Source organism: Eubalaena glacialis, chromosome 6 (assembly GCF_028564815.1).
Source record: "Eubalaena glacialis isolate mEubGla1 chromosome 6, mEubGla1.1.hap2.+ XY, whole genome shotgun sequence".
Taxonomy (NCBI): domain Eukaryota; kingdom Metazoa; phylum Chordata; class Mammalia; order Artiodactyla; family Balaenidae; genus Eubalaena; species Eubalaena glacialis.
The window spans coordinates 71689396-71714393 of record NC_083721.1 but is presented as its reverse complement, the minus strand read 5'-3'; the positions used below and the strand labels follow the sequence as shown (position 1 = coordinate 71714393).

The 24998-nt window shown below is 45.7% G+C and overlaps 1 protein-coding gene across 2 annotated transcripts in view; it reads left to right on the top strand.

Annotated features, from left to right (window-relative positions):
* Nucleotides 1-24998, top strand: part of HEG1 (heart development protein with EGF like domains 1) — an 81880-nt gene that overhangs the window by 15454 nt on the left and 41428 nt on the right. For both annotated transcript variants that reach the window (XM_061194282.1, XM_061194283.1), the window contains exons 2-7: nucleotides 9100-9387; nucleotides 11093-11392; nucleotides 17581-17934; nucleotides 19067-19411; nucleotides 22441-22737; nucleotides 23373-24728. In XM_061194282.1, the coding sequence (XP_061050265.1) occupies nucleotides 9100-9387; nucleotides 11093-11392; nucleotides 17581-17934; nucleotides 19067-19411; nucleotides 22441-22737; nucleotides 23373-24728 (2940 nt within the window). The remainder of the gene's footprint in view (nucleotides 1-9099; nucleotides 9388-11092; nucleotides 11393-17580; nucleotides 17935-19066; nucleotides 19412-22440; nucleotides 22738-23372; nucleotides 24729-24998) is intronic.

Here is a 24998-nt window from a genome sequence, read left to right as displayed (position 1 = left end):
TTTCTGGTGAGATTGCAGCCACCCTCCCCCCAAGCGCCCAAGGTTCCTGCCTGCCCCAAAATATCCTGCCGCTGGCCATCTGGCCTGAAATCCCCCTCATTTGGAGGATTCCTGGGGTGCAGACAGTGAGGCCAAGAGGGCTCTGCTATGGAAGGCCGGGGATCTTTGGAGGAGGGGGCGGCAGCTGGGGGAGGGAGGATGGGATTCTGGTCTTAGCACTGCGCCTTCCAGACTCCCCGGGCGCCCCCTCTGCCTTGCTGGGCCACTTCCTTCACTCCAGCAGCATCATAGGGATTTATTTCCATGGTTCAGCTCTCTTGGAAGCAGGAAGCTCCTTGGAGCAGATTCCACCATGTCTTGTGTGTGGTTGATGCTCAGTAAATGTATTTTTTATTGCGGTAAAATATATGTAACGTAACATTTACCATTTTTACTACTTTAAGTGTACAGTTCACTGGCATTGATTACATTCACAATGTTATACAAGCATCACCACCACCCATTTCCAGAACTTTTTCATTTTCCAAATAGAAACTCATTAAATAATAATTCCCCATTCCTCCCTCCCTCCGGCCCCTGCTAACCTCTATTCTACTTTCTGTCTCTATGACTTTACCTATTTTAGGTACCTCAGATAAGTGGAATTATGTAATATTTTTCCTTTTGCATTTGGCTCACTTCACTTACCATAATGTTTTCAAGGTTCACCCATGTTGTAACGTGTCGGAATTTCCTTCCCTTGTAAGGCTGAATAATATTCCATTGTATGCATATACCACATTTTGTTTATCCATCTACCCGTTGACGGGCACTTGGGTTGCTTCCACCTTTTGGCTATTGTGAATAATGCTGCTATGAACATGGGTATACAAGTATCTGATTCCCTGCTGTCAGTTCTTTTGTATATATGCCTAGCAGTGGAATTGCCGGAACATCTGGTAATTTTATGTCTCAGTTTTTGAGGCACCACCAAAATGTTTTCCACAGTAACTGCATCATTTTATATTCCCACCAGCAAAGCACTAAGGTTCCAATTTCTCCACATCCTTGCTAACACTACTTATTTTTCATTTTTTTGATAATAGCTATCCTAATGAGTGTGAAAGTGAACATTTAAAAAAATTTATAAATGCCACTCACTGACCACATTGTGGCTTTGGAACTGTTACCATCCCTTTGGGCCCCAGTCCTGTCATGTGAGGGTCAGAGTAGTTGGTTGCTGGGGTCCCTAAGGACAGAAGTCGCCTCTGGAGAAGGATGGGGGCACCACAGACCACCCAGCCGATTTCCCAACTCTGCCCAGAATGAATGATGCAAAGCCCTGTGGGTGCTAGCTAGCGAAGCAGGCCACACACACCATACATTAGTTTGGGAAGAGCTGGCTGAGCTTCTCTCTTGGTCCATACTGGTGTCCATGTGGGTGTGTTAATTAGGAAGGGCACTGGAATGAAAGAGCTGGCCTCTAGTCTCTGCTCTGCCACTTATTTTCTGGGTTATTCTGGGCAAGTGACCTCAGTACTGAGCCTCACTCAGTTTTTTCTTCTATAAAATGGGGCAAGAATTCCTAGCCTACCTGCCACTCAGAATGTCAGGATCTAACAGGATAACTTAGCCCCCCCCGAAATTATCCTGTAAAAAGTGCTTTGCAGATTGTGAACGTGTGGGATTTCTTCAGTTCCTCTCTGAGAAGAAGAGCCTAATTTCCTTCTCCCTTAAAGCTCCTGTGAACAGTACCTTCCTCCTCTTGTGGTTTCCACATCCGTCACACCAAAGGGATTAAAAAGAAAGGGGGGGGGAGGTTACAGTCTCTCTTTCTTTTTAAAGTCTCTTTTCTTCCCTCTCTGTGTGAGCAATTGAATTTTAGGAAAATCTTTTAAAATTACAAAGAAACCTGCGATCATCGTTCTAAGATACAACCGTGCAGATTCAAGGCACCCAGCTCCACAGCACTCTGAAGAGTGTTTCCCAAGTTGAGGATCCCAGGAAAGCTCCAAGGGGTGGGGGGACAGGAATGGGGAATTCCACAGCTAGGGGTCAGTGTCTTACTGACCTTCCAGAACCTCTCCCTCGTGAACCTTAACCCCTAGCCATCTGACCTTCATCTTCCATCTTCCAAGCAACACTCGGGAGAGTCCTGGGGACTTTGGTTGACTCATCTCTGGACTTTTTGCAGGCCTGGTGTGCATGGCCTCTCTCTGCTGTATCTCTGCATGCACAGCCTTCCTGACTCCTACTTTTAATGTCATCCTATCCTTCCCTTGTCATCCGTGTGTCTTTCACTGGCTCTTGTCCTCCCGCCAAATTCAAGTTTTCCCCTCAATTCAGTCCTTGACCCCTACTTTCCCCTTCATCTGCCACCTCTTTGTCCTTCCTCCTGATCAGTAGCCCACATCTTAACTGCCTGTCAGACATTTCCACCTGGGAGTTATAATATCACCCCAAACTTCATATTTTGAAAACAGACTTTTCTTCTCCCATAAATTCATTCTCCATCCAGGCACTACTTCTTTGTTATCATTCTTTTCATTACCCGTGAAATTCATCTCTGAGTTAGAAGCTAATTTAGAAGTCCTCTTGATCAGTCTTCCAGCTAATAACATGCAGCTGCTGTCAAGCCAAGTCTGTCCGATTCCAAAGCCCACGTGATAGGCACCATCTCGTTCCTCTTAGAAACAGGGAGTGCAGTTGGTTTTAAGGCTGAAGTTTGGAGGCTGGTGAGACTTTCTTTGGCCCTGCTCATTGGTTAGTGCCTTGGAGGCCCCGTGTCACCGAATAAGTGGGGGTGTGATGGAAGGGGACCTGGATTCAGATTATTTTCTCTCTGCTGTTGAGCCTGTGACCTTGAACAATCACTCTTTCTGCCCCTCAGTCTCTCCATGTGCCATGACACCTACCTGACCAGCTGTCACGTGCATCAAATGAGATAACACAGGTGAAAACACTTAGCACTGGGTAGTGAGATCTGAATCTCAATGGAGGGAAACGAAAATAAAGCGCTTGTGCTTCAACACTGTGCCCCAGAAGCGAGAGTGTAGCTGGCGGCATTTGACATGGGGCCACCGCAGCGGTAGATGGTACAGCATGGGGGCGGCCAGGCCGCCGGGAAGAAATTGCCTCTTTGGATGACGGCACACTCCCCGCAAACACCCACTACACTGCTCAGGAACAATGCAAGCTGAAAAACCCCAAATCATGGGGTGGGTGGCGAGGAGTTGACTCTGTAGCAGCTGCTAATTAGGAAATCCTCCTGGGCCGTGCTAGCATCCCTGATGTTGTTGGTTCACAAACAGATGTTTTGGAACATTAAGACATTACAGAAGTGGAAGTTGTCAACTTGGAAAAAAAAAAACAAAACAGGCAAAGCAGTAAAACTCTCGTTAATTTAATCTCCATTCATGGTACGAGGGAAAGTGATGGCCTGACACAGGGGGCTGAGTGCAGAGGGAAGGATGGTATTTCCAGCTCAAAAGACACCTGGGAAATTGGGACATCTAAACTCCAGTATGAGGCTGGTCGGTGTGGCTCAGTTGCCACGGGATGTGAGTGGGGCTTGAGCAATCGCCTCTGACCCTCTGGGGAGAGGGATGGATGAGGTGACGAGTGCCAGCCTCCCCTGAGGCTCGGGACGCCCCTTCCTGCCCCCAAGGCTGCCCCTGAGTGTCTGGTGGCACACAGCCTCTTCTCCTCACTGCCCAGCTGGCCCAGGCTCCACAGCCTGAGGCATACCTTCTCCTTTCTCGAGGGCCAATTTCTCTTCTCCACAAAGAGGAAGAGCAGGTTCCCCGATACCTTCCCCTGCATGTGGTAGGTCCCTGTCCAGTCCTGTGCACTTTACTCTGAATTGCTCTCCCCCTCAGGGTTTACACCTGCGCTGAATAGGGAGCCACACCACAGACAAAATTCAACCACAGGAGCCCTAAACAACTCAGGGCTTCTGCAAGGACTCGTCCTTGGACTTAAGTAAATATTTTAGCGTTTGACTCATTGTTCTTCCTGAGATACAGCCTGGAATGGTGTAAAGCACTTGATGTTCACAATCAAACAAGACCTTGAATGGCAGAGAGTGTGGCCTGAGGTGCTGCCTGCCCCAGCCTGCATGGTTTGTTAATCCCTTTTCTGAGGAACAGTTCATATGCAATCAAAGGAGTAGAGGCACATCCAGAGCTAAACAGGGGGCAGTGGGATACTGTTCTTTTGGAATACCAGGCCAGTGACATCAGGGACTTGTCTTGTAAAATTTAATTTTTATTTTTATCAAACTTATGCATGGTTTAAAGATCAAATATGTTTTATAAGGCTATTATAAAAACCCTGACCACTCCTACCATTATCATTTTCTGCTTCCCACTTTCAGCCCTTTCAACTGATTCTTTTAGGAATTATGTCCATATCTCTAAATAACATGCTTATGTTACTGTTTGTTTATTTATTTATTTTTGGTTTTGGTTTTAGGTAATGTTCATTGATTTCTCTCAATGGAAATTTTATATCATTCCAAGCTCTACCACTTTTATTCTTTAGGGTCAGCTTGAGGAACTTTAAAGTACATTTTTGACACAGCTGAAAGTTACCTTCTCCTATACAACATGATTCTGATCATCCCCTCCCAACTTATGTGCTATTGTTATCCAGGATTTGCTCTGTCTTGTTTTCTTTCTTTTTTTTTTTTTTAATTTAATTTTATTTATTTTTGGCTGTGTTGGGTCTTCATTGCTGTGCGTGGACTTTAGTTGCGGTGCTCGGGCTTCTCATTGTGGTGGCTTCTCTTGTGGAGCATGGGCTCTAGGCACGTGGGCTTCAGTAGTTGTGGTACGTGGGCTCAGTAGTTGTGGCTTGCAGGCTTCAGTAGTTGTGGCTCACGGGGTCTAGAGTGCAGGCTCAGTAGTTGTGGCGTACGGGCTTAGTTGCTCCGCGGCATGTGGGATCTTCCTGGACCAGGGCTTGAACCCATGTCCCCTGCATTGGCAGGCAGATTCTTAGCCACTGCACCACCAGGGAAGTCCGCCATTACCTTTTCGAATATAGCCATTTCTCCTTTTTCTCATTTCTCCTCCTAGAACTCCAATTAGATATATGTTGGGCTTTCTCACTCTATCTTCCTTGTCTCTTCACCTCTTTTTCATAGTTTCTGTATTTTCATATCATCTCAGCATTCTCTTGTCATCTGTCTTGTAATTCTTTTTTTTTAATAAATTTATTTATTTATTTATTTATGGCTGTGTTGGGTCTTTGTCTCTGTGCGAGGGCTTTCTCCAGCTGCGGCGAGCAGGGGCCACTCTTCATCGCGGTGTGCAGGCCCATCACTGCTGCGGCCTCTCCCGTTGCGGAGCACAGGCTCCAGACGCGCAGGCTCAGCAGCTGTGGCTCACGGGCCCAGCTGCTCCGCGGCACGTGGGATCCTCCCAGACCAGGGCTCGAACCTGTGTCCCCTGCATTGGCAGGCGGATTCCCAACCACTGCGCCACCAGGGAAGCCCTGTCTTGTAATTCTTAATTCTCTTTTCAGCTGTATCTAATCTGCTGTTAAGTTTCCTAATTTTAATTATTATTATTTTTTCAATTCTAGAGTTTCCATTCAGATTTCTTTCAAATTTTTTGGCCATTATGTATAGTCTCTTTTTCTCTGATTTTCAATTTCTTCTTATTTCTTTTCATGGAGTTTTATATACTTACATTCTTTGTCTGATAATTCTAGTAGTTGAAGTCTTTGCTTGTCTAGTTTGCTGACTTTTGCCTACAGATGCCTTTTTCTTGTTTATTTTGTGATTTTTTTTTTACTGTGATCTCTTATTCCTTAGGATTTTATCAGTAAATAATAAAATTGGATTGAAGGTATGTTCATCTAGAGAGAATTCACATTTGTTTCTGCCAAGTACCCAGAGGCACTGTATATCAGGACCACTTTTCCTCCCCAGTAACAGAATATGCGTGTGTGTGTGTGGTTTGAGATATAATTTATATACCATAAAATTCAGCCTTTTAAAGTACAGGCATACCTCAGAGATATTGTGGGTTCAAGTCCAGACCGCTGCAATAAAGCGAATATCACAATAAAGCAAGTCACACGAAATTTTTGGTTTCCTAGTGCATATAAAAGTTATGTTTAAACCATACTGTAGTATGTTAAGTGTGCAATAGCATGATGTCTAAAAGATACAATGTACATATCTTAGTTAAAAATAATGCTCTTGGTACCAATAGACTTGCTTGATACAGGGTTACCACAAACTTTGAATTTGTAAAATATGCAGTATCTGTGAGGCACAATAAAATGAAGTATGCCTGTATATAATTCACTTGTTTTTAGTGTATTCACAAGGTTCAGGACTACTTTTTTTAAAATTTTAATTTTATTGGTGTATAGTTGATTTACAGTGTTGTTAGTTTCAGGTGTACAGCAAAGTGATTCAGTTATACATATATTCATTCTTTTTTAGATTCTTTTCTCTTATAGGTTATCACAGAATATTGAGTTGAGTTCCCTGTGGTATACAGTTGTCCTTGTTGGTTATCTATCTTATATATAGTAGTGTGTGTATGTTCATCCCAAGCTCCTGATTTATCCCTCCCCCCTACATTTCCCCTTTGACAACCATAAGTTTGTTTTCGATATCTGTAAGACTGTTTTGTAAATAAGTACATTTGTATTATTTTTAAAAAATTAGATTCCAGGACTTCCCTGGTGGTCCAGTGGTTAAGACTCTGCACTTCCAATGCAACAGAGGCAGGTTCGATCCCTGGTCGGGGAACTAAGATCCCACATGCTGTGAGGCATGGCCAAAAAAAAAATTAGATTCCACGTATGAGTGATATCATATGATATTTATCTTTCTCTGTCTGATTTACTTCACTTAGTATGGTAATCTCTATAGGACCACTTTTAAACACACCCTTGGCTTGAGGTTTAGACCACACAGGTATTGTGACTATGTGCTGCACCCCCGTATGAGGGCTAGCTTTATGGTTATAAATTGAGTGAGAGTTATTTTTTCCAGATTTCCTTGCTGTCCTCTTCTGCAGGGCAGGTTTGTTTCTATTTGCCTTACATCCAAGGTATAGCCCTGGTCCTAACTTCATATAGGAGTTTCCTCTCAGACTCCCTCCTTAAGAATTTTGTCTCTTATCTCCTGCATCCCTGTGGCCATCAGAACAGAAGTTCAAGGTCACAAATATTGAGCAGGTGCCCCAGGGCAGCTGCCAGCTTCAGAGTTAGCTCAACTCTCTGAATTCCAACTCTCAGTTCATTTTTGACCTCACAAGATTTGTGTGCCAACTCAGCAATGCATTTAGAAGTATTTTTTTTAAAAAAAACATTTTATTCAGCATTTTTAGTTGTTGTTAGTGGCAGGGTTATTCAGGATACTGCAGGACTATTGTCTACCTTTTAGTTTTGTTTATAGAGTGCATTTTTCCTGCCTTCCATTTTTAGTCAACCCTCCAGGGAGACAGCATGGTTCAGTGCTAACCATGTCCTGTCTTCATGTGGCCATTCTTTTCCTTTTGAAGACTGGAATTCCTTGAGCTGACTGGATCTTGGGATATCCATCCTTTGTTCCCTGAAGAAGGGGACATGGCTGCTTCCAGAGGCCCAGCCACGCTCACCATTGGCCAAGTCTCACACTCATCTTGAGGCTGTAATAGAGCTAAATCCATTTCCTTCCCTTTGCTCATGGCTTACCAGTTTTGGAGCATGGGTTTTAAGTCCCTTCTGCCTCCCCACAATCACTTTTTTTCAGGCTTCTTTTGAGAATAACTTCTCTCATTGTGCCAAGTTGACCAAGAGGGTAGGGAAGGCATCCTCAAATCCTTTCCCTTCCTCTTTGGAGGCCAGCTTGCCTTTGCAGCTCAGAGAGGAAGAACAAAGGTTACATGCTGTGTGGGTCACTCACTGCTGTCCATAACCCGAGAGTCCCAAGTTGAACTTGTGGACTTGGTGGCTGCCCCAGAAACACCCCTCCACATCCCATTTCTAGCTGATTGTGGACCTTGCCTCTCTGGGCCTGGGCCCCAGAGGAGCCCAGATGCCTAGGAAGCTCCCTCCTCCTTAGGAAGCTTCTGTTAATTATCACTTACAGGAAACAGAATAGGAAGCATGAAAACAGTAATTCTCAAGGGGCTTGTGGAGGAAATGATTCCCTTAGGAAAGTTTGTCAGAATCTCTTTACAGAAGAATTTATAATCACCACCCCTCCAACTCCAGTAAGTGAGCCACTGCTTCGGGTTGGAGTGGACCAGCTTGGGGATGGTGTTGAGAACCATTGCTCTAGAATTGCACTGTCCTTATAGCAGCCACTAGCCACATGTGGCTAGCGTGCTCTTGAAGTGTGGCCAGCAAAATACTCTCTGGATTTTAAAGGTTTAATACCAAAAAAAGAATGCAAAATATCTCAGTAATTTTTATATCAATTACATATTGAAGTACCATTTTGAATATGTTGGAGTAAATAAAATATTTATTAAAGTTAATTTCACCCGTTTCTTTTTACTTTTAAAAATATGGCTACTACAGAATTTAAAGTTACCTATGTGGCTTGCATTTGTGGCTTACTTTATACATCTCTTGGACAGGGCTGATCTAGAAGATAACTTGCTCCTTTGGGATTGTGTGTGTGTGTGCGCGTGCATGTGCGTATGATATTTTGAGTTGAACTGTAGGTTCTGCCTGCAGCCTTTACTGGTCCGATGGTTGGCCATTTTTGCCTGACTCGTATAGATAGAAGTGACTTCATTCATCCCTGCAGAGCTTTCTCAACAGCCCCCGATCCTAAGCAGAAAGAAAAATATCATTCCCAAATGGGAAAATAAAAACGGGTTTTTTCAAGGACCCATGTGATCAGCAATAACTTCAAATTGGTCTCTTTCTATCCATTTTCATCACTTATTCCACTTATTATAAAACTTAACCCTATATAGTATTGTTGCTTCATAATTTCTTCCCCTGGATTGCAAGAATAATTACTGTTGGAAAAAAGAAAGGTGAGATCATTCTCCTTGAATCCACTTCTCCACTGATATATCTGCTCATATACCTTTTCTGAAGGTTTACTTCTCTTTTCAGAAGCCAACAAGTCCTCACTGATCCATTTTCCTATTGCTTCAGCTGCTGTAAAAAACCACTGGCTAGAAAGCAACACTGAACAACCCCACACAGAAAATATTACCTTTGATCAGAATCAAGTGGACTTTTCAACAGTGGTCTCCAAAGAGGATGTGATGGTTCCGACCCCCAGGAAGAGCCACGCTTCTTCAGATGCTCCAGAAAACTTCACTCCACAAACTGAAACAGCAGCTACAGGAAGAAGTGACTCTTCAAGGAGGACAGATTTCACCATTTCCCCTGTTGGCCCTGAGACAGCAGCCGCTCTGACTTCCCAGAGCAGCACCTTAGGTGAGTTTATGCTGATGCCACTCATGTCATGCATGTATGTCCAGTCCTGGAAAACCTAATGTTTGCTGGTCTCTGCCTTCCCCCATCCTGAGCCGCAGTGCTCAGCCAAGGGTCCTGGGCCGGGGTGAACCAGACCTGTGCCTTGGGCTCCACCTGTGGCTCACTGTGGTTAATTGAGTTGTAAGCCTAGACCAGGTGAGGGTGCAGTTTTGCTGAGTGGCCTGACCAGTGCCATGGAATCTACATTCCATGGCCAGACTGAATCCACACAACATCAGCAGTCCTGCCACACGCTGCAGTCTCTTAGGTACCGGGTCTGGTGGGCTGCTTGGCTGCGTGTTTGTGTTAATGTAGCTCAGATGGCTGTTCTCGCTGCGGTCCACACAGCTCTGTGGTTTGCCATTTTTAGCAAAGGATTTCAAGAAGGGGCTGGGGCTGGATGAGCAAGATTTGATTGAGGAAGGGAAGACAAAGAAAGCTAGCACCAACTGGGTACCTACGCTATACCAACATGTCTCTCAATTCTCACAGCAAGTGGTGAGGTCACATTACTCTCATTTTAGGAATTCGGAAACTGAAGCTAGAGAAATTAATCAATCCAACGTGTGTAGGTCAAACAGTTAACGGGTTTCAGAGCTGAGATTTGGCCTAAGCCTGTATATCTGAGCGAGGTGGGGAGGATGGCTGAGGAGTGGGATGCCTGGACCATATGAGCAAAGATACAGAGGAAGGAAGAGACGTGTGGCCCCTTCGTGGGTGGCAAGGCCAGCAGCCTCCCTCGGAGCAGACATAAGTCACACACACAGGAGAGGAGCAGTGGGTAGGACAGTCATGTGGGTGGGGTTAGGCACAATTACTGAGGACTTTGAAAACCAAGCAGTTTTGATTTGGTGTGGTGGGAAAAGTCACTGGAGGTTTTTGAACAGGCAGTGACATGATTAAAGTGAATTTGGGCAGGGTTCACTTGGCACGTGGGTATGAGATGTCTGGGGTGAGAGATGGGGCAGAAGGAACCTGGAGTCCAGGGGACCACCCAGGCAGACACAGAAATCCAGATACCAGGTGCTAACATGTGGCCTGCTGGCCTCAGGGATGGAGAGGAAGGGATTGGTAAAGACTTGATAAAATCGATACAGCTTGGTGATGTGATGGCCTAAAAGTACAGGCTGAAGCCATCAAAGATAACCCCATGGTTTCACACCCTAGTGATGGGAGGTCAGGTTGGGGGACTCAGTTCTGTAAAGAGTACATAGGACAATATTTTAAGTTCCATTCGTGAATGATGGATATAGAGCTTAGAAACTGCACGTGATGTAGCCTGGGTTTGTTGGTCATCCAGATAGTGGAAATTTTGTTTATGTTAAATTCAAGTAAATTCTGGGACCAACTTTGTGGAATGTGAGTGATGAGTCATGATGATCAGAAGCCGACCTCTGGTTCTTTATCCTCTGATACTTAGCTTCATTGTGCCCCTTTGCTGATAATTTTACCACAAAATGCAGAATCTTTGTTTGTGAGCTCTGAAAACAGTCTTTGTCTTGGTTTGTGGTCTCTCCTTCAGGAGGTGATTTTTCATAGAATGAACAATGGCTCCTAATTTCTTCTCATGTCTATTTTATAGAGGTCAGAGGTGAGCCCACTCAAAGATTGTTCAGACATTTGGAAGTCTGCTGGTGGAATTTTAATTGTTGCTGTCTGCTTTCAGCCTTGGGAAGGCGTCACCCGCCGTCCAGCAGTTCTGGGTCAGAAGGAAGAACCGCCCCTCCTCACACGGAAAGCGGAACATCCTGGGGTTCCCCAGCAAGGGGGCAGGGGCTCCCTGAAGAAGTGACTGTGCACACCCAAGTGGCTGCCACTTCAGTTTTGGCCCAGTCTTCTCTTCCTGCTGTGGAGGGGGGAGAAGAGACCACACTCCCCAGGCAGAGAAATTCCTCAGGACCAGAGCTCTCCTGGCTGCCTCTTTCCAGGACACCGGCTTACTTCCCTCCCTCAGACCAGTCCACATGTGAGTACTGCTATCCCAGCTGCACCCTCTGAAGTCATTCGGAATAGAAATAAATGGCCCCGGATAGCCAGCTAGTTACTGCTCATCACAGGGGCCAAGGGGAAAGGACTTTAAGCACCAATGCAAAGTGTTGGTTCAAAGTACAACCTGCCCAATTTATCTCAGTGTTGAAGTTCATGTTTAAAATGTATTTTCTTTAACTGTATAAGGAGGAAAATAATAGTTGGTCTGGTGGCTGCTCTAGGCCTTTCCGTCCACCAACCCCTGCTTTTCCCCTCTTCCCACACATACACACATACACACATACACACATAACAAAGACTGAGTGCGGCTGGTGTGTGGTCTTGCACAAGGGGCCACGTTCTGGGGTGAATGAAATGGTGAACATTGTTTCATTTGATGAGGAGTTATATTTGTATTTCTTCATTATTGCAAAAATGTTTCTTTCAATGGCAGAGATAACATAGATAGACATTTTTCTGGGCATCATTTCAAAAAAACTATACAGGCAGGTGTTTGCAAGACTGCAGCAGTGGAGCACTGGCCTCTCTGCGTTCCAACCCCTAGTCATCAGTTACGTCTCTGCGCAGGCCTTCCATCTCCACTGAGCCTTTTGTCAACCCTCTGAGCCTCTGTGCCATGTACCTTGTCACACCAGCTTGTCTGATGCCTTCTACCCAGGTAGACTGTAATCCGCTTGAAGACACAGATTGTGTTTATTACTTCTCTTAGGTTCCCCTGCCCCACAATGAGGTACAGTTGATGAGTAAGGGGATGAACATGTACCCAAATATGACAGGGGTCATCCAGCCACAGGCCAATGTTGGAAACTCTGCCCACTGTTTCTCTTTTCCAAGGTTTTATACCGAGCCTGTGCGTGCTTCTTGTGTTTTCATCTCCATGCCATGGGGAGCAGGACAGAGAGGGTTGGAAATATTCTTGGGAAATAGGTGGCTTCAGAAATTGCCATTTCAAAATTTTCATAGGTCAGAGGTTTTTAGAAGTACTTTACAAGACTAGGGGTTCAGGTTTATGTCATCAAAGCAAAAACAGAACCCAGAGGTCCTTTCTGGAATGCCTATTTAAAGCAGCCCATTCCCCTTCCATATACTCTGTATACAGTTTCCTGCTGACTGGGTATATATATAATTTATGATTCATATTTTTAGGAGATTGGTTTTTAAGATTATTAAACATTGGTTAGATAGGATAAAAGCTACGATCCTTTCCAGCTTCAAAGTTCTGTGGTTCAGTGGTTTACAACCAGCTTTATGAAATGGTGGAAAGGAAACATTTTCTTGGAAGCTAAACTTGATTCTGGTCAGGGTCATTTAATATTTATACTTTTTTTTTTTTTTTAATTTATTTATTTATTTATGGCTGTGTTGGGTCTTCGTTTCTGTGCGAGGGCTTTCTCTAGTTGTGGCAAGCGGGGGCCACTCTTCATCGCGCTGCGCGGGCCTCTCACTGTCGCGGCCTCTCTTGTTGCGGAGCACAGGCTCCAGATGCGCAGGCTCAGTAATTGTGGCTCACGGGCCCAGTTGTTCCGCGGCATGTGGGATCTTCCCAGACCAGGGCTCGAACCCGTGTCCCCTGCATTGGCAGGTGGATTCTTAACCACTGCGCCACCAGGGAAGTCCCAATATTTATACTTTAAATTCAACCCACTACTGTGGTATATATACTGTGGTATATTTGAAAATCAGCCTACGTTTCCAACTACTGGCCTTGACTCTGTAGTCACCTATACTTTTTAACATTAAAAAAATAATTAGCCCTCCAATTCCTTGAGCATTCATTCTTTTAGAACCTTATACTTTTAATTTTTGAAGAGTTCTACCATATCGTTCCTCTTCCGTGAGTTTCACTGAGCATTTCTATTTCTTCTTAGTGAACTGGATGTTCTGTGCTAGGTAGGGTCCCACCTCCCTCTTAGATACTGGAGGGGGCTTTGTGTGCTGTTAAATGAGGGGATAGCCAGGCATCCAGGACTGTCTGGATCTAGCCTGACAGCCCCTGCTCTCCTACCTGCAGGGATGCAGAGGGGACACGAACGAGGATCCGAAGCCACATGGGAAACAAAGCTCTGCTTTACTTTTAATGCTGGGCCGGTCCCTGCTACCCTGTTAACCAGAGCTCCTACCTCCCCTAAAATCCAAATCTTGAGATTTAGATTTTCTGAGCACAGGATCTAGGAGCGCTAGGCATGCAGGCAAGAGTGCTGAGAAAGCCAGCAGGACTTGCCCGAGGCAGACCGGGAGTCACCCAGCCCAACTGGCCTCTCTGTAGGGAATCGAAGCCAAGAGGGAGTGGGGTAGGGGCATGTGCTTTGTGACACTTGGCTGCTCTGTCCACTAGTAAACGTGACCCAGTGAAAGTCCTGGCACTTGGACCAGTCAGATGAATGATGCTCCTCACTAGGTGAGCGCTAGGATTCCAGCCAGGAGCCTGGCCTGGGGAGGATGGGAGTCCTTATTTGAAACATGACGGGATTAGACCAGTTGATCCTAAAGATCCTTTCTAGTTCCAGCATCTGTTATTCCAAACACTTCAGCCTTTGTATTCGATGACTCCTTTCACTTCTCATTCTGCCACGTAGAAACATACACACAGCACAACCTCTTCTGAGGCTCAGGTAGCCAGGGGTTACCTGCTTCCAAAAATAAATTGCATGCTAATAAATGTATGTGTTAAAGCAGGTAAAAGCCCAGACAGCTAACTCAGATTTTAAAAAAAGAGATAGGAAGCTGTTTGAAATTATTTTGCTTGCTGCTTTAGATCTTTTGTTGCTTTTTTTCCTTATGTACTTTTTATATTTTCTATAATGACCATGTACTATTTGATAATTAGGGGGAAAAGTAAGCAAAGCAACTAATAGGGAAAAAAGTTCTCTTTTAAAGGCAAAAAGAGATATGTGTATGTTGAATTATGTGAAAATGGCTACAATTGAGCACTGAATTTAGTACTGAGCTTCCTGGAAGCCAGGGCACAAAGGGAAACCGGGTGAGGCATGATATTATTGTCAGATAAAGTGAGTATACAGTTTCATCCATAGGCTTCAGTGTTTTGGGAGCAGTACATTCTAAGAGGAGTATTTATATAAGGAATGTTGAGGCTCATAACAGAAAATGCCTTCAATTGCTGTTTTGTGGAAACTGTGCGGGTGTTCTTTAAAAGGTGATATTTTCTGTCGATTCTCAATAGGAGCTGAGGGTGTAATAATGGATCTCAACTCATGGAAGTGTTTCTGTGGGTAGCTGAGCTAATGTGGTCCAGGTAAATTGCTTCGTGGTGATTTCACTCTGTAAAGGAAGAGGATATAAATAACTCAGAAGGTTGTAGATTTAGCATATCTTTCCCAAATATCAGCCGCTACTGCCAGATTTTTGGCAAGTTCTGGATAGCAGCCAAGCCAAGGGTGAGCACTGTGATGCATGCCTGAGGCTCCAGTATGTTGTGTTGTGATGGGAAAGTGACCCATATAGTTTTCTCAGAGGAGTAGGCGTTCTTTTCACCTCCTATTATAAAGATTAGGGAATTTAGTTTTTTTCTGCTCCCAAATGGATGGTCTTCCAATTTTTGAATGGCTGCTTCAAGGGTAGAAAATGAGCAAGGAAAGGCAATTATTAAATAATCAATAGTGCTGGTCTGCTGATTAGAAACATGGTACATTTCACCCTAGATGTATTTAGCAGGCACTCATTTAGTAACATAAGTGGTGACTGTAGATTAGTTTGAGCAAGCATTTTCTCTTTTTATTAAGAAGCACCAGCTCTACAGAAGTATTCACACTGCTTCCTAGCTTTACTGTGAGGATTGAACAAGATTATAGATATAAAGTACTTACTTAGCACAATATATGGAGGTGTACATGAAGTAGTGGCACATCGTAATTGGTTAGTAAAAGGCAGAGCTTTTAATACTGATGATAATGAGATGGTGAAGCAGTGTTCCACAGAGCCCTCAGGGTCAGGGAAAACCTAGCCATTTTCCTTTTGTGACTTCCAGCAGTTGTGACTTTTACAATTGTATTTCTGAGGCCATTGCTTTGCTGGAAAGGTATTCATGCCGAGTCCAATAAAATCTCACTGTGCATTGAATTGATGAAATAATGCAATTTACTGGGCATAAAAGTGTTTTGAAAGAGCACTCAGCAATCTGACGAGGCTGTAATTGGTGGATATAGATGGTGACTCTAATGAAGTTAGGCCTGAGAAGCTAAGTGGGCGAGTGAGGATTTGGGGCATGTCTGTGTTGTGCTTTCCTTTTTTTATACTGAACCTTTTTTGTTTGTTTGTTTGTTTGGAGCAGAGAAAGGTTTATCACAGGGTCAAGCAAGGAGAATGGGTGGCTTGTGCTCAAAAACCCCAGGTCCATTTGTTTTTGTTTTTAAGTAGGTATGGCTATAGGATGAAACTATTTTTGTGTCCAGGTCTTTATATTCCCATGTTTTAATTACTAGTTTTATGGATTGCCTGCATCTTCCTTGTCTCCATGAAGGTCCAGTGACCAGACCTGCGGCCTATGTTCTAGATATACCTGGTTCTATGGTTTTGTACAAAGGTGAAAAGAACCTTTCTGTTTCCTGTGCTCTCCCTATATGTATATATTTGATATTTATTTGTGCTTTTGGTCATGACTGCACATTGGACTCATCTTCAGGGAACCGTTTATAATGAGAACTTTCTTTTTTACTTTCCTGAGTCATAATTAACAATTTGAAGCCTTTCATTATATAAGTATAGAGAGTACTTTTTTAAAATTTTGGCTTAAAAAGAAAAAAAAGCACTCTTCCTTCTTACCTTTGGATCTTGCCCACTCGCCAAGCTTTCCTGCAGTTTATTCCTGTTTGGAATGAAGATTTCAATGTGCCCTTCTGGAGGTCATTTCTCAGGGTATCCTTTGGAAAGTTCTTTGTGGACGGGAGCCACCAGCAAGCCACAGTACTTCTGCAGAGCACACTGCACATTGTGACCAGTGGTGTATAATTCAGTTCTTGAGGTTCTTGACAATTGATCCAGTGTCTGCCATCCATTTCGTCAGAAAAGCTGTCTCAACCTGGAGTCCCTGACCTCCTGGAGTAGTATGTGAGCTCGAGAGCTGGTCTCCCAAGCCTAATGAGCTAACTATAGTAATGGAGCCTGTTGCTTTTGGATGGAATTAAATCAAATCAGTGGGGTAACAATCAGTATCTCCTGCTGATTAGAAGCTCTGTTACTTAATAAATGCAGCTCGGTTAATAGTCTTTCAAAACATAAGGTTTACTATGGCCATGAGGTGGGGAATAATAAAGAACACTTGATGGTGGCAAGGCTGGGAATTACTATTCTAGGCCAGCATTGTTCTGACTGTGGTCTGCAGAGCCCTAGGCCTCCTCAGTGGTGACTGGGCCCCCTGCAAGGCACCCACTTTGATTCATTTTTATGTATGGGTTTTTTAAAAATTTATTTATTTTGTTTATTTATGTTTGGCTGCATTGGGTCTTCTTGCTGTGGGCTTTCTCTAGTTGCAACGAGCAGGGGCTACTCTTCGTTGCACTGCGCAGGCTTCTCATTGCGGTGGCTTCTCTTGCTGCGGAGCACGGGCTCTAGGCGCGCGGGCTTCAGTAGTCATGGCATGCGGGCTCAGTAGTTGTGGCTCGCGGGCTCTAGAGGGCAGGCTCAGTAGTTGTGGCGCACGGGCTTAGTTGCTCCGCAGCATGTGGGATCTTCCCGGACCAGGGCTCGGACCCGTGTCCCCTGCATTGGCAGGCGGATTCTCAACCACTGCACCACCAGGGAAGCCCATATGTGTGGGTTTTAATCTATAATAGCATTTGAACAAAAGGGTTACACTGCTAAAACAAAAGAAAACAAATCCTGCACCTTGTTACAATGGTCTGTCCTGTGTAAGTAATAAAGTGGGATTCAAGAGCAGAAGTTTTTAGCTTCCTCTATAAAGACAAATGCAAATCATGTCTAGAGGCTTTCTCCTGTCTTCCTCTTAGCTTGATCTGAAGCTTTTATTGTGCTCGGTGAAGGACCTCATGCTTCTCCACTTAGCTCTGTGAGGAGAGGGCGGACGAGTGTGTTATGTGTGTTTATCTATTAGATCCACCTTATCTATATACATCTACGGAAATGTAATTAACATCATTTGTATCCAGATACACCCCAACTAATCTTGAAGCATATTTTCTTCCATTTTAGCTTCTGGAAGTACGGAGGATTTAAACAACTCCACTGCTGTCCACAGCCCCTCGGTCAGTGGGACAAAGAGTGTCCATGTTGCTACCATGTTCCCCGACGGTGTCCCAAGGATGCTCCAGTCTTTAGCCATCAGTCCAGGACCTCTAAATGAGACAGAGCGTTTCCCTGAGGACTCTGAAATGACCACAACTTCAGCATCAGTCCATTCTTCACCCTCTGAGGCAGGGTGGAGAAGAAACAGTGGAGTAATCAGGAGCCCAGGGGATGGGGAACTCACTAAGCCATCCACGGAAAATGGAGTTGGCCTTACGTCCTCCAAGGTCTCAGGGGAATTTTGGCAAAATGATTCCCCAAGTAAGTCTTCGATCTTTATTTGATTTATTATGGACATTTTAAAATTGTTGCATTTTCTCAAGGAATCACTTTAAGACCATTTGCAACCTTTAAAAAAAAAAACCCACTGTGTTCTTGAATAACACCATCTCCTTTATCTGGTATACCACATTATCTCATTTTGATTTTCATCCTCATGACAATGTTGTGAAATTAGTCAAACAGGCGTCATTCCTCCTGTGTTCTTGTAGATGAGGAAACTGAGACTCAGCGGGTTTAAGTAGTGAGTGCGAGGTCTTTAGCTCACTCACCACAGAGTTGAGACCCCCGCCTTGAGCTCCCACTGCTGGTGCACCTTGTCACTCACTCTGCAGCATCATCTTCAAACTGAGAGCTGGCCCGCTCTTTAAAGCTAGCTTCAGTTATCTTATGTACAGATCATCTTTACAAAGAAAATGTGCAGATATAAACATACTCCCTAAATTCATGGTTTTAGTGTACCCCCTATAGTTGATTTTTTGTTTGCTCTACTTCAAAATTAGAATAATCTTTTTTTTTTTTTTTAATCTATTTATTTATTTGGCTGCACCGGGTCTTAGTTGCAGCATGTGAGATCTTCGTTGTGGTGTGCGGGATCTTTTTAGTTGCGGCATGCGGGATCTAGTTCCCTGACCAGGGATGGAACCCAGGCCCCCTGCACTGGGAGCACGGAGTCTTAACTGCTGGACCATCAGGGAAGTCCCCAAAATTAATTTTATTAATAATAGAACTGTCTTACAAAAATGCTCTAAGCACAATATTTGGGCACATTGTATTTGATGGACATAACAGCATACTCACTGGCTCATACCACCCCATGTTTTTGGGGAAAGAGAATAAAACATTCAGGCCTATAAGTTACTCTGCTTTGCACATACTGTTTAAAAGCTCCCATCTTCATCAATTTTTATTTTTAGTATTGATCTCTTACTGACACTGAAGAGTTTTGAAATAATTATTTAGAACCTGAAAATGCACGTCAGGTTACACGTATAGTAAATACTATACAAGGTCCTTGCAAAGGGCACCTTCTCCTAGGGAAGACTCGCGTCTCGGTTGTGGAGGGATCTCTCTTGCATCCATGTGATGGCCTTTTCTCTCTGACACCTTTCAGCCTCCAGAGGACACCAACTCGCCAGCAGCTCTGGTGCGGGGAGTGGCAGCCCCGTGTCTCAGACAGCGACTGTGTCTCGGTCAGTCCCACCGGCAAGAGGTGGAGAGAGCACTGCTCGCTGGTTCTTGACTGACAGCGAGCCGTTCGCAGATGCGACCGGAAGCTCCACTTCCCATCCTGAGGTTGTGAACGCTTCGGTTTTGACCCGGTTTTCAGCCTCCGCCCCACAGTCTCGAGGAAGTGACCCAGCGCCTGGTGAGAGGAACTACTCTGAACCGGCCACCGAGTCCTTGTCTTCATCCTCAGAAAGCCTGGGCTCCTCGGCACCACGCGGGGAGCGCTCCAGTGAGTCTCCGTTCACGGAACCGCACCCTGCGGACGGTGGAGGGGTGCCTGGGCTGCAGTCTTCTGCCGCATTAATGAAATAGCTCCGTGGGCCCCTCATTATTCCCAGGCCATCCTTCTAGCTGGTTGATACCGATATCCCTGTATATCCCCCAGTTTTTCTGTTCCATCTCCAAGATGCTGCTGTTGGCACGTGCCCCTCCCACGCACAGCTCGGGGACTTCTCTGCCGTGTCCTTCCACACCGTATAGCGCCCCCGCCCCCCGCCATACCCCCATGCCTGCCGCAATCACACAGCTTCTGGAAGGTGAAAGTATCACCTTCTCGTGAGTGGTTGTTCACCCCAGGTCTGGGCTTTCATCGAGAGAAATTCTCCTTTCACCCCCTTTTAAACAGCTTTATTGAGATATAATTCACATTCTATACAATTCACCCACTTAAAGTGTACAGTTCAGTGGGTTTTAGTATATTGACAAAGTTGGGCAACCATCACAACTATCTAATGCCAGAACATTTTCATCACCCCAAAAATACTCTGAGCTCATCAGCAGTCTCTCCCCATTCTCTGCTATTCCCAGCCTCTGACATCCACTAATTTACTTTTTGTCTCTATGGACTTGCCTCTTCTAGACATTTCTTATACATGGAATCATACAATATGTGGCCTTTTGTATTTTTCACTTAGCATCATGTTTTCAAGGTTCATCCACATTGCAGCATGTCAGTGCTTCGTTCCTTTGTATAGCCAAATACTATTCCATCGTATGGATGCACCACATTTTGTTTATGCTTTTATCCATTATTGGATGGGTGGGTTGTTCCCACCTTCTGGCTATTATGAATAGTACTGTTGTGAACATTCAGGTACAAGTTTTTGTGTGCTCTTGGAATTGCCAGGTTATATGGTAGCTCTATTTCTGACCTTTGAGGAACTGCCAAACTGTTTTCCAGAGTGACTGCACCGTTTTATATTCCCACCAGCAAAGTACGAGGGTTCCAGTTTCTTAACACCTTTACCACCACTTGTTATCGTCCAGCTTTTTTGATTCTAACCATCTTAGTGGGCGAGAAGTGGTGTCTCAAGTGGTGTTGGTTTGCAGTTTTCCCAGCTGACTAATGATGGTGAGCATCTTGTCATGTGCTCATTGACCATTTGTATATCTTCTTTGGAAAAGTCTATTTAGATCTTTTGACAGCTTTTAAATTGGGTTATTTGTCTTTCTTTAATTGCACTGTAAGAGTTCTTTGTATATTCTGGGTACTCGTCCTTTATCAGAGATACGATTTGCAGACATTTTCTCCCATTCTGTGGGTTGTCTTTTCACTTCCTTGATGTTGTCATCTGCAGCACAAATTTTTTAATTTTGATGAAGTCCAATCTATCAATTTGAGAAAACTTTTCCTTTTTAATAATGTTTTTGGAAAATATTTAAAAACAATTCTCAACAGCCTTATCAATGTAATTGTATGCTGACTAAAGCAAAAATGCAGTAACTTATCATTTAAGCTTATAATAGGTTTAAATTCTTACCTCTCCACCATTCATAATAGCAGCTCTTTCCCCCCCCCCCCGCTATGAGTACCCTAATTGATGAGGAAAATTAACATTTATCACTACTGATGTGATGTGGAAAAGCGTACGCTTTATCGTAAAGAATACCACATGTATGGGTGGAGGCTATTTGTGTTCTTTTATGTCTGTGAATGGAAAACACACTATCTGTCTCCTAAACACAAGGAATCCTTTCCGCCCTACCCCTGTGGCGCTCAGAATTTTTGCCATCTCAGACCAGGAGCTCATGTCCCATAGCCTTTCCCTCTTCCGTCTCTTCAGTACCCTGCACTCTGCAGTCAGGGCGCAGTTGATTGGTGTGGAAAATGTGATCTCAGTGTGAGTGGACCTTGGGGTTCGGTTCTAAAGCACCAGATAAGGAACAGCCTCGTTCCTGAAACCACCTCACTCTGGGTTAACATAATGCTTTCTCTCTTTTCCTCTGAATAGCCCACAGCTGACTGATTGTGCCATCCAGTTTTCAGAGTTCTTGGTTCATTCCTTTTTCTGGGTTCAGATGCAGCCCCTCTGTTTCAGGGCATGACTTTCCCCTGTGTTAAGTCTGTCAGCCTGACAGGGTTGTTGGCCTAAGTCTTGTGTAACAGAGCCCCGACCATCATTGTCCGTCCCAGCCCTGTCCTCTTTGCCAGGGAAATTGTGCTCGGGTACACTCAACTCTCCAGCCTCTCCTGGTGGACTTTCTGTGGGTCTCTTAAGTCCTGCTGCCTGGGTCAGACCACATCTGTGACCGGGTCCTACTCTTCATTGCGGTGCATGGGCTTCTCATTGCAGCGGCTTCTCTTTTTGCGGAGCACAGGCTCTAGGTGCGCAGGCTTCAGAAAGGAGGAAAAGGATACTTATTCATGTGTCACCTGTCCCTGTTCCATCCCTACCAAGGAAATAAAACATATACATTTAAAAAAAAAAAAAACCAAGCCTACCCGTAACCTGCGACCACAATGCCATTTCTCACTGATGTGCTAGGGTGAAGAACTACACTATAGAATGACAGACACTATAGAGCGACAGGCCCTGTGTGGGTCGTGTATCGCTGGTCCTACCAGGAGGTAAAAGCCTTCCAGGTGATACTGGCCTCCCTCCCAGGCCTTGTCGGGTCTAAAGCCCCAGCAGGGTTGTTAGTCTTTTGCCCACTGTTCACCTCTCCCGCTGCCACCACCAATTTTCCTGACATAAACACTATTTATTATGTATCACCGAGCAGAAATACCTTATCAATCCTGTTCACTAAGTAATAAACCTTCCCATAAATCCCAGCCACCTGAACAGCAACGCTGACCCCCGCACTGCTTCCTGAGGTTTCGGTCACTGGTGCCTTTGCAAGAACAACACACATTTTGGGTTTTCACCTTGTCAGTTTCAAATAAAAACACTGAGAAAACATAGGGAAGCGTCTGGCTCACACAGCCCAGCTCTACGCCCCGAGTGACCGGCCCTCCCCTTTTTGGCCCTCTCGCAGCCACCGAAGACAGTCCTGAGCTGGCCGTCAGTTCCGAAGTGGAGGAGGGGGCTTCTGAGGGGGCGCCCGGAGCCCGCGCTCACAGCCCGCACACCTGGGCTACTTTCACTGGAGTCGGAGAGCGCACGCTGCGATCTCTCACCAACGGCAGCACGACTCCTGGGGATGTGGAGCGCTCAGCGGCGACACCCAGAGACGCGGAGCGCCCGACTCAGCGGGGGAACGTGACGGCGACCTGGGATGCCCACCCGGTCTCGGGTTCACTGGCAGCCTCGCGAGTCCTCGGAGGTGACGGAGGTGAGGGGCAGGATCTCTTGCCGCATTCCCTCAGCTCATCTGTCAATTTGCTTATGATCCTAGAGTGACTGAGTTCGCTGTCAACCCAGAAAGTGCCTTACCGGCTCCCTGTGAAGAGGACTTTCCGGGTTCTCCCACCTCCCCAACACTTGCCCCAGGCATTTGTGGTGCTGTCTGCCAGGATGCTTGCAATAAAGAAACCTGGCCATGTTGTGGCTTAGGCCAGTCTCCTGGGAAAGAAATATCTCATTGTACAGAATGGAAAGTTGGGAGGGTTTTCCTTTTTCCATTTAGGCATAACAATTGTTCTATTTGGGGTCTTAAGAGCTTTTCAGATACTAATTTGCTTTCATCAAAAAAGGCCTGTGGAAGGAATCTGGACCTGTTCCCTATTCTTCGGCCCCTGGCCCCGCTTCTCTTTTATTACTATTTCCCCTGCTGCCGCTGTGCTCCTCACAGGAGGGCAGGTCTGCTCACTGCAGACTCAAACCCTGCCTGCCTCCCCGTACTGTCTCTATCCAGAGAAAGTGTGTCACCCCCAGGCGTTCATGGGTGGGACACTGAAAGTCTGTCTCATAGTGCAGGTTCACAGATGTCTGTTCAGTTTGACCTAACTTTGGTTTTTCCCTTTGCAGTCACTGGAATGAGCTACGATGCAGTGAGCGGCACCCACCCTGAACACGGGACGTCCAGTGACTACACAGACCACACCTATGTTTCAGCTCCTTTCACCAAAGGGGAACGGGCACTGCTGTCCATTGCAGACCACAGCTCATCCTTGGACGTAAGGGAGAGTTCCACCTCTTCTGTTAAGATCTCAGGCTCTTTGAATTCAGACTCTTCTTCCCCTTCTCAGGCTCAGACAGAGAGAAGCAACGTCTCATCCCACGGTGGGGAATACGCTCAGTCTTCCACTGAGGCAGTAGTTCTGCGCACGGCCAGCCCTCCATCCCGCACACCCACCGTTAATATGCTGACCACTCTGGTTCTTCTGGACACCGATGCTGAATCTGTGGGCGATACATCGTTGTCTTCTTCGTCAGGGGCCCCCTTGCCCCAGCCCTCAGTGTCACACTCCTACCAGTTCTCGTCAACCTTGCCGTCGACCAGGGCCTCCACTCACCCACTGCAGTCCGCCCCTGATGTGCCCACACCTTCGTCTTCCTCGCCACCACCCTCACTAGTATCCCTGACAGCATCTGCCCCTGTCTCGCCGTCTGTCTCACAGACAGTCCTCCCACCTTCATCTTCTACCCTGGTCCTGCCCAAGGCAAGGGACACTCCTGTGACTTCAGCTTGGACGTCGATAATGGCATCATCCGTGGCAATGCTCCCCAACAGTCAAACAGCAGATCCTAAGAACCAGAGCAGCCCACACCTTGAGAAGATCGTTACGGAATCAAAGCCACAGAGCCTGGAGACTCTGCCCGTGGAGGCCACGGAAACTGTAACAGTGAGGTCTACTCTGGGGATCCCTTCGCCCCTGGCCTTAACGGAGTCCTCCACTGAGCAAACCCTTCCAGCCACGAGCACCAGCTTAGCCCAGACGTCTCCAGCTTTGGTAGCTACCACTCTCCAGACCTCTCATCCCCCCGTGCCCAGCCCCCAACCCCCGTCAAGCACAGCATCTCTGACGGGTGGTCCTACAACAGTACAGACAGTGGCCGGAAAACGGCTCCCGCCAACCAGTCCTGAAATTCTAGTGGTACGCATCTCAACAGAAGGTGCCGTCACCACGGAAAGGAACCCAGTGAATAGAGATGCTGCCACCGGATCGATTGCCCTGACCAGTGCGCCCACATCAGCAAAAGAATGGACCACGGGGCTTGCCCCTACAGAAGAGCACAGCCTGGCTTCACATTTCCTCAGAACATCTCCTTCCCCCCAAAGCACGCCTGTTTCTACAGCTAAGGTGTTGACATCTACATCGACCACCTTCACTGCTCAGAGCAGCACCCAGTCGTCCACAGCACCGTCATCTCCAGCCTCAGGTAGGACACAGTCGCACAAGCACACTGAGGCTGCACGGGGTTCGGGGTGGCTGGAATCCGCCATAGGACAGGGTCTGCTTTGTGATCTCAAATGCTTTCTGTTGAAGCACTTAAATCAGAAAAGAATGTCACGGTGACAGTTTTCTCACCCCTGAGTTTCAGAATTCTTCCTGGAGAAAGAGGAGAGGATACCGTTGGCCATGTGTGACATCAGTAGTCGTGCCATTGTAACTTGTAATGCCCCGTAATTGCAAGAGCTTTTCAAGCATG